The sequence below is a fragment of the Lupinus angustifolius genome, chromosome LG05 (genome assembly GCF_001865875.1).
Source record: "Lupinus angustifolius cultivar Tanjil chromosome LG05, LupAngTanjil_v1.0, whole genome shotgun sequence".
In the NCBI taxonomy this organism is placed as follows: Eukaryota; Viridiplantae; Streptophyta; class Magnoliopsida; order Fabales; family Fabaceae; genus Lupinus; species Lupinus angustifolius.
The window spans coordinates 19,112,523-19,122,561 of NC_032013.1; the positions used below are offsets into that span (position 1 = coordinate 19,112,523).

Here is a 10,039-nt window from a genome sequence, read left to right on the forward strand (position 1 = left end):
TCTCAATCTCCCATATTGTTGATTGTGCAATGATTGCTTGCTTCTTAGATGCCCAAGAGAATATTCCTGATCCAAGTGAGAAGGCATAGCCTGATGTGCTCTTCATATCATCCACCGAACCTGTTCAATCACTATCAGTGTAGCCGTGCAATGTTAGTTGGTCTTATACCATATACCGAACTCTTTTGTTCCTTGTAAGTATCTAAGAATTCTTTTTCCAACTCCAAAGTGGATTTGACTCGGGCTTTGCATGAATCTTGATAGAAGACTTGTAGCATACATGATATCTAGTCGAGTGGCAGTGAGATATAGAAGACTCCCGATCAAACTCCTGTAGAGAGATGCATCTGCCTGTGGAGATCCATCGTCCTTCTGTAGCTTCTCATTAGTCACGAGCGGAGTAGCAACTGGTTTGCATTCACACATCTTGAACTTCTTTAGTAGTTCTTCTATGTATGTCTTCTGTGAGATGAATACACCTTCTTTTCTTTATTTTACCTTAATTCCAAGGAAGTAGTGCATTAAGCCTAGGTCTGTCATCTCGAATGTCTTCATCATGTCTTCTTTGAACTCTGTTATCATCTTTATATTGTTTCCAGTGTATATAAGATCATCTACGTACAAGGAAACTATTAAAGTATCATACTGACCTTGGGACTTAATGTATAGTGTAGGCTCACTCTTACTCCTCCTAAATCCTTTATCGACGAAGTACTGGTCAATTCTACTATACCATGCTCGAGGAGCTTGCTTCAAGCCATATAGAGCCTTCTTCAATCGTAGCACTTTGTTTTCGTTGCCCTTGCTCATGAACCCTTCTGGCTGCTCCACATAGATCTCTTCTTCAAGTACTCCATTGAGGAATGCAGACTTGACATCTAGCTGGTAAATGCTCCATCCTCTTTCTGTTGCAAGAGCTATTAGAGCTCTTATAGTATCTAGACGAGCAACTGGAGCAAATGTCTCATTATAGTCGATTCCTGGTTGTTGGGAGTAGCCCTTGGCTACTAATCTCGCCTTGTGCTTCTGTATAGTGCCATCAGGATTGAGCTTTGTTTTATACACCCATTTTACTCCGATGATGTCTTTATCTTTTGGACAATCTACTAGCTCCCACGTGTTGTTTTTCTCGATCATCTTTATCTCTTCTTCCATTGCCTTGACCCATACTTCTTGCCTTGATGCTTCTTCAAAGCTTCTAGGTTCAACTATGACCAAGTTGCATGTCTCATATATATCTTCCAAAGATCTTACTCGTTTCAGAGAAAATTCTGGTGAAGATTGTTCATGTGGGAGTGTAGTTGGCGTACCTGGATCTTCTGTAGCTTCTTCTACTTCCCTAGTTACTTGTGGTTGTTGTGTTGTATGGAGATGTTGTGTCTCTCAATCTTGCCTTCATTACAGTTCCAAGCGGCGGAGCGGCGCTTTCATCAACTTCAACATATCGACTGATGATAAGTTTCTTCTTTCTACATTGTATATGCGATAGCCTTTTGACTGTATGTTATATCCTAAGAAGATGCCTCTTATCGTCTTGTCTTCTAGTTTGTGTCTCTTTTCTTTTGGGACATGTATATAACAGATGGATCCAAAGACTCTTAGATGTTTAGCTGGTGGCTTTCTACCGCTCCAAGCTTCTATAGGAGTTTTACCTTCGGCTGCCTTTGTTGGACATCTGTTCATTATGTTGACAATTGTGTAAACTGCTTCGGCCCAAAAGGTGTTTGGCAAACCTTTCTCCTTGAGCATCGATCTAGCCATCTCTATGACCGTGAGGTTTTTTCTTTCAAACACCCCATTTTGTTGTGGAGTGTAAGCAATTGTGAGTTGACGCTCTATGCCTTTATCCTCACAAAATTTATCAAACTCGTGAGAGTTGTACTCTTTGCCACAATCGCTTTTGAGTACTTTTATATGTTTCCCGCTTTGCTTCTCGACAAAAGCCTTGAACTTCTTGAATACTCTAAAGACTTCTGATGTTTCTTTTATAAAATAGACTCATGTCATTTTGAAAGTTATCAATGAAGAGGATGAAGTACCTATTATTAGTGAGTGATGGCATCCTCATTGGTCCACATACGTCAATATGGATGAGTTCCAACAAGCGTTTTGCTCTCCAAGCTTTCCCATTTGAAAAAGGTAGTCTATGTTGCTTCCCAAGTAGACATCTTTCACAAGCTCCTTCATTATTGTGGATGCACGGAAGATCCTTCATCATTCTTTTATGATATAATAGCTTTAAGGCTTGATTATTAAGATGACCAAATCTTCGATGTCAGAGCCATGATTCATCAACTTGAACCTTTATGGCGATTTTAGTAGCATATTTCCAAGTTATTGGAAAACTTCTATTTCTTTTCTCCATTTTGACTTGGGCTATTTCAAGCTTTCTATTATTACCATATATATTGCATATATCTCCCTCAAAGTGGAGAGAGTAGCCTTTTTCCATCATGTGACCAATAATCAAGAGATTTTCTTTAAGGTTAGGAACTAGTAAGACATCTTTGATAAATCGTGTACCTGATTCTGTCTCCACCATGACAGTGTCCTTGCCTTTGGACTCAACCATGGTGCCATTACCCAATCGAACTTGCAATCTGACAGATTCATCAATGTCTTTGAAAATGCTCCCGTTTTTAGCTGTTACTACAACCACTATCCAAATACCAATTTTCTTCTTTATCATGGCTAGAGACTTGGTTGGCATAGAATAGTTGTTGGTCATGTTGACACTCTTCAGTGAAATTGACCTGATGATTATTTTGGTTGCGACAATTTTGCTCTGCGTTCCCAAATCGTTTGCAATATTGGAATTGCATCTTTCCTCGATATCGACAATATTTTTCTGAATGACCTGGCTTCTTGCATATGCTGCATGGAGGATATTTTGCTTGATTGTTTCTAGAGAAATCTCTTTGTTTCTAGAATGTTCCGCACCAATATTATTTCTTCTTTCATATTCTTTATTCTAAGACCTTAGTCTGAGCTTTGATTGAAAGACGTTTTCTAGTGAACCTTCATCATGCCTACTCAATATTTGCTCATAAGCTTCTAGAGAGCCCATTAGTTCTGTTACTAATAGAGTAGACAAATTTTTGGTTTGCTCAATTGTAGTAACTATTGAGTCATATTTTTTGGGAATTGAAATTAGAATTTTATCAACAATTCTTTTGTCAAGAATATTTTACCCATAAGCTTTCATTTAATTGACTATTTCTTTTATTTAGAATAATAGTCTTTTATGGTCTCAGACTCTTTCATCTTAAGTAATTCAAACTCACGCCTAAGAGTTTGAAGTTTAATGGTGCGTACATTATCACTGCCATGAAATTCCTCCTTTAGTGTATCTCATGCTTCTTTGGCACTTGTAGCTCCCATTATTCTTGGAAAGATAGTCTCCACCAAGGCTTGTTGTAGAATAAATAAAGCCTTTCCATCCTTTTGCATATTCTTTTTCAACTCCTTTTTCTGAGCCCCAGTAAGAGTTGAAGTATTCTCTGGAGTAGTGAATCGTTCTTCTACAATATCCCACAAATCTTGGGACCGGAAGAAAGTAGTCATTTTTGTGCTCCAAAAATCATAGTTTTCTCCGGTGAAAATTGGGATAGGAATAGATGATGATTGAATAGTGCTAGCCATAGCTCAAAGTGTATAAAGATGGTTTAGTATGGATAAGAGAGAGGTAGTTGGAAATGGATAGAGTAATATTCTACACCCAGTGTATGACCAAACGTAGCTCTGATGCCACTGATAGTATTTTAGAAATGAAAATTATAGTAGTGAAAATAGAAGTGGAGAAGCTTTGGAGCTACACAACTTAGAATGATTTGCTTCTTATTTTTTATGCTTCACAAATGAAGGGTGAGTGCCTATTTGTAGGCTTTCTACAACACTTATGAATTTCTAGATGGTTGCATAAGTATCTAGTATACATTTTTCTCAAGATTTCTAGATACTTCTTCAATTATAATAATGCCTATAATAGAATATACTAGAAGCTTAGGATAATTCTAGATATTATGATACAATCATCACTACTTATTTCTACACAAGTGTAGAAGCTTATAGAAAGTGTGCATCAATATTTTATCAGTTTTACAAAAATCAATTCTGGACAACTTTTGGTGAACTTATTTTTATAATGTTATAAAATGAAAAGTTGTGGAGAAAGTTTTTCATATTATAATATACTAATAACATTGCTCAATTTTCTGGTTGATAATTGACCTTATAATTCTTTCTTTTCTTTGTCTTGGAGAATAAAAATGTAACAGGAAGAGCAAAGAGAATAGTTCCAAAACCACCTCCACTTCCTTATTCTCGGCCTGCACCACCAGCTCGTGTACCAAGCATTTCATCATCATCCACAACAGATGATCAAAACCATATGGTATTGACTATTCAAATAAGATTCAATGATCCATATCTATTGCTCTCATTTTTAGACACTGAATATGATACATCTCATTTTTGTACCACACTAAATGTTGATCATTATGTAAATAAGTGGTGAATGAAACTGCCTAGGTTATGAATTAGTTATGGGCTCCTTAACTTAGCCTTTAGAAGGCTCTCATGACTTGTTCAAATCAAGACAGGAATGAAACACTAATTTGTTCAACTATACACTTGATTTGCTTAGGTCAAATATAGTACTACTAAGAAAAACTCATTTTTCTCGCACACAAAAGAAATGCTATTTGATAATCGAAATTAAAAGTTACAACAGAATTATTGATGGAGCATGATTTGCTTTTCTATCAACTTTGAAGTTGGTTAGTGATCATGAGATTACGAGTTTAAAATCTGGAAACAGTTTATCTACTTGTGGGAGTAAAGCTAAAGCTACGTACATCTATATCCTAAAACTCCACTAAGTATGAGTTTTGTACACTGAATCTGCCTTTTTTTTAAATTGCTTGGTGATATGTGTGGTGTTATAACCAATGAAATTATGTAGGTCTGCCCTATTTGTCTGACCAATGGAAAGGATTTGGCATTTGGATGTGGGCACATGGTGAGGCTCATTATATTAATAATCTTCTTACTGTTTAATTTGTTCTTAGATTTTGAAATTTATAATTTCAAAACAATGTTTTGGAATGCAGACTTGTAGAGATTGTGGAACAAGATTAACTACTTGTCCCATATGCCGAGAGAGGGTCACTACCCGTTTCAGAGTGTCCACTGGCTGATTGTAGAATGAAAATCATGTACATTACATAGTTTGCATAACATATAACGTAATCATATATGCCACTGTAATTATGGTTGATGGTGTGGCTTCAAGAGTCTAAAAAATGTTCATGGATTTTGCTTTTAAAGAAGGACACATTGTCTAGGTAGATATGGTTTAAGGGTGGATACAAGGAGAAAGATTTGGTGCAAGGTTTTATTTGGTCCACCTTGTAATCTTGATTTAGGGATAAGAGTGAGTCGAATTATAAAAACATAAAAACATCACCTATTTTACATAAACAAATAAATTTATTTTTTATGTTAATTCTGATATGATATGTTATCTCATTTTAAAGTTTCAATTATCATATTTTTTAAATAATATATGTTCATCATTGTACAAATCTTAACAACAAACTCATTAAGCATCAACATTGACTATGTTTACAAACAAAAAATAAATATTTTCATAGAAAGAAACAACTTGTGTCCACTTTTCCGGTTCATCCTTTCTTCTTATGATCTCACAGATTCATGCTTGATGGAAGAGCATCACAATCTGAATCAAATTACATAACTCTGAAGCAATCATTCTCCTTAATTAATGTCACTTTAACTTAGTGCATGCAAATGTTACCTTTAATCGTCATTTCTTCTTACATAGAAGTAATTACAAATAAATGATAAATAATATAGTAGTTTTTATACTGTTAATATGTTAGTACATAGATAAATTTTTTGTGGGAGTGCATAGATATTAAACTCTAGTTTTAATTGGGTTTCTTAAAATTTATAAAATAAATGTGAAATAATTGATATATTGAATAAAGATGACACATCACATAAGATACATATTTTTTTTGTACTACCAAAAATATTCTTTCACCTTTTGGTCATCCCGAGGATCTAAAGATGCCTTACACTATAAGATCTCGTACTGGACATACATATGTTTACTAATGTGCGTTGATTGTAATTATATATTATGGATAAAATATCTCCTTACATTAGGAGATAAGTTATCTCCTTAAATCTAGGAATGGCAACGGGGCAGGTCAGGGTCGGGTTTGCACATACCCAAACCCGAACCCGAAATTCAAAACCCGAACCCGAACTCAATGGGTTGAAAATAAAAATATCATCTCCGAACCCGAAAAAACCTGAAAATTATAATGTATTAAAAAAATATGATATTATTTTCGTGTAATTTTTCTCTAAAATTTCTATTTTCTCTTGTATTATTTCATTTCTTTTATGTTTGAAGATCCAGTAGTATGTAAAGTAAAATTAAAAATTAAAAACAATGGGTACATGATAGAAATTTCAATTTTAAATTGAATTACATTACTTTGGGGCGGGTTCGGGTAAGAGTCTTTGATATACCAAACCCAAACCCGAAATTTAAACCCGGGTAAAACCCGAACCCAATCACATCACCCGCTAAATTTGGATTCAGTTCGGGTGGGTACCCACACGTTCAGTTTTTATTGTCATCCCTACTTAAATTTGTTGAATGTTTATTTAAAATGTGTTTTATTTCCACTCTTTTAACAAGTTTACATTTTAAAATATTATAAAAATAAAAATAATACACATGTTAATCATTTAGTGGAATTAATAAAATAAGTTATCTTCTAGTATTAAGAGATATTGTATTCTCTTATATATTTTATGAGTTTCAAGATCATGCCCTCTAAAAAGGGAACCGATGCCCTCACTGAGAGGCACAGAAGAAATCACCTTGGTTGATAAATTCAATGAAAGAAATGAATTAAAATCCATTTTGAACTAATGTATCAAAACAAAAACATAAATTTCATCATAGTCTTTACTTACATATCATTACATTAATTTGTAAATACTAGTAATAAAGGAAAATATTAGTTAATTAGCGTAATTTTACACTGCATATTTTTTCTTTACGAATTTGTATTTTCAACTTATATTACATGTAAATTTAATTATAAAAGTATTAATCTACAACGTTTAATTTATTAAATTAAAAAAATATATTTTTCTTGCCAAATGCTAGTATTAATAAAGGTATCGTTAGTTGTCAAGCGTAATTTTGCTTTATTTTACCTTTATTGATAATTTATACTTTCTCCTAGACTAATATATAAGGAGTAAGTTTATGGAAAGGGAGAATTCCCAACTTATATCGTAATTCGTAAATTATAAATTAATGATTATACTAATTCAATCCTAAAAGCTAACTGATAGGGTAAAGGTTATTTAAGTCTTTTAAACTTTGACTTGATCATATTTTATCTGATGTGAAACTTATTTTAATATAAATAACCTAACAATTACAGATATTATAAATTTTTAAAATATTACCTCATAAAATTGTGTGCTATTATTTTTGAAATGTTATCCAAATCATGGATTTGATTTAAATTAGGTTATGATTGTGATTATCAAATAATGTTGTTTCTAATCTATAATGGGGTTAGTATCTTTGTGCTTTTTAATTGATTTCCTTATAAGAAACTGTAACGTCTTACACATTTTTATCTATTTCTACTTTTTTTACTTGTTTGTCGCAATTTTATTGAAACGAATAAATATGTCTAAATAAGTTTTAAAATGTTTTTCTGCCAAATTAAACGTAATAAAGCATTTCATCTATCTTCTAACACTTTCCACAATAATATTTGAGAGGATATAGAAAAGTAATGTAATCTCAAGGCCCAATGTTACCTACAGTAGTCCACATGATCCAAAAAATATATCTAAGGGTTTATATACCCATTAACACTTCAGTAACGTTGTATCAAGTGTAAGGAGATAACATATTTTAAATGGTATCTCATTTTCCGTCCCAAGCTAATCATTTATTAATATATAGATAAAATAAAAAGTTTAAAAACAAAAAATTATAAAATAAAATATTTTAATTGACTTAAAACATAAAATGAGACAACATATAAGACAAGTAGTCAGGATCGTCCTAAGTGGCCAACTGTGAAAACTGAAGCTGAAATGCTCGGCGGGGCAAAGAGTGTGTGTGACTTAATAGTTAATTATTAATTTTTTAAATTTAAATATATATTTTAACTAATTACAGCAAATAATACATATTGTGACACATTTTTTTTGGGCTAGATGCATCATGAAATTATAATTATTAATAGTTCCATTCTCTGGTTGAGGCTAATACACAGATTATGAAATTATTAGTTTATTTTGACTGAACACTATAATTTAATTTTTTGAAGAGAATATAAAATAATATAATTAATGATACGGATTTATTAAATGATAATAGAATTGATTTTTTGAAACAAAACCTTCAAATTATAAATCAATAAAAGTTGAGTCAAATGGCAAACACATTTACTAACAAATTATTGATTTAGTAGTATAAGATTCTGCTAGATTCTCAAACACACTAAAAGTTCAAGATTCCAATTCTTGATAGTAATAATTATTTGAAGAGATCATACACCTCTAAATAAATTAATTTATTATCTAAAGGGTAAGAATACAAATTGTTGGTCATTCTCTACTTTTTGTCTTTAAAGGAAAGTATCCCAGCACTACGGTTTACGTTCAATTTTTCAGGTGAAAATGGTCCAACTTGCCGGCATGCCATTAATAACTCACAAATAGTAACATCAGCACACATTTAATAGGAGTTATTAAGGTATTAAATCTGGTTCCACTACCATTACAAATGTTGTTTTTGGAATAGTCGAAATTATTGTACTAATCACATTTTCCAGCTATTCTGTAGTAAAAATATATGAATGACAATGTATATGTTTTATACTTTTATATACTGTTATTATTTCATCTATTATTAGTGCTTAATTATTGTTGAATTTTCAAAAAAAATAAAAATTCATATGAATGGTGGATGATGAAATGTATGTATATAAATTTTTATACTATTAGTGTATATATTTTACTCTCCTCCGTTATATTTCAATGGAGGGAGTCTTTTATCCGGTGTTATTAGTATTGTATCAGTTATCAAATCGATTAAGGTATTAGTATAATGGTTTATCGGTTCAATGAGTGGTTCACTAATTGAACCACATATCGGCGAAATTAAATACACATATATAATATATTTACATTTATGTTGAAAAATCAATAAAAAAATCAATAACTTTTTTATTTTCATGACCGGTACGGTTCAATTGAAAATTGGTTGATATGACTAATTTCAACCAATTTTGACCGATATGATTACATAACTGATATAATTATTGTATCATACCAGATAGGGACTGGTTCACCGATTAATCAGTTGAACCGGCCACCACAAACCAGTTTTTAAAATAATGCTTTTATCCATGGATGATCAATACAAGTTGTTTTGAACGTAAATAAGATTATATATATTACATGTTATGTAAAGGATGGGGATCAGCTCTTCCATTTTCCATATTATGTTGTGTCCCGAACCAATTGAATATTGACATCTATATGAAAAGTAAAATAAGAAATATACAATAACATTTTTATATTATTTGATAGCATGTAATTGGTTTGAGACAGAATTTTGGGAACAGAGATCCTGATTCGTTATGTAAAGGGGCAAAACAATAAAAGCCATAAACACAAATCATCAACACTCTCTTCCCTCCATTCTCTTATAATATTTGTTCGGTCAAAGTTTTGAGAATCTTGTAAATGATAATAACAACCGCTATTTAGGATATTCAAACTTATCATAAACAAATTCCAATTCCATATATTGTAGCCTCAAATAAGTATCTATGTCCACTAGATCTGCAGTGATAAAAATAGCAGAAACCCACATGAAAGTTACTGAAATAGAGAAAGAAGAATCTGACCAATTTGTCTTTTGTGCACAAACTAACATGGAAACACATTGAGACAACTT

At 32.2% G+C, this 10,039-nt stretch overlaps 1 protein-coding gene across 2 annotated transcripts in view; it reads left to right on the forward strand.

Moving 5' to 3' along the window:
* The window catches only part of LOC109347976 (E3 ubiquitin-protein ligase RGLG2-like), a 9,882-nt gene extending 4,427 nt beyond the window's left edge, over positions 1-5,455 (forward strand). Inside the window, exons 9-11 of one of the 2 annotated variants that reach the window (XM_019588138.1) lie at positions 4,267-4,393; positions 4,964-5,020; positions 5,112-5,455. In XM_019588138.1, the coding sequence (XP_019443683.1) occupies positions 4,267-4,393; positions 4,964-5,020; positions 5,112-5,198 (271 nt within the window). In that variant the 3' untranslated portion in view covers positions 5,199-5,455. Of the gene's footprint in view, positions 1-4,266; positions 4,394-4,963; positions 5,021-5,111 lie in introns of those variants that run through there. The other variant, XM_019588139.1, reaches the window with a different exon arrangement.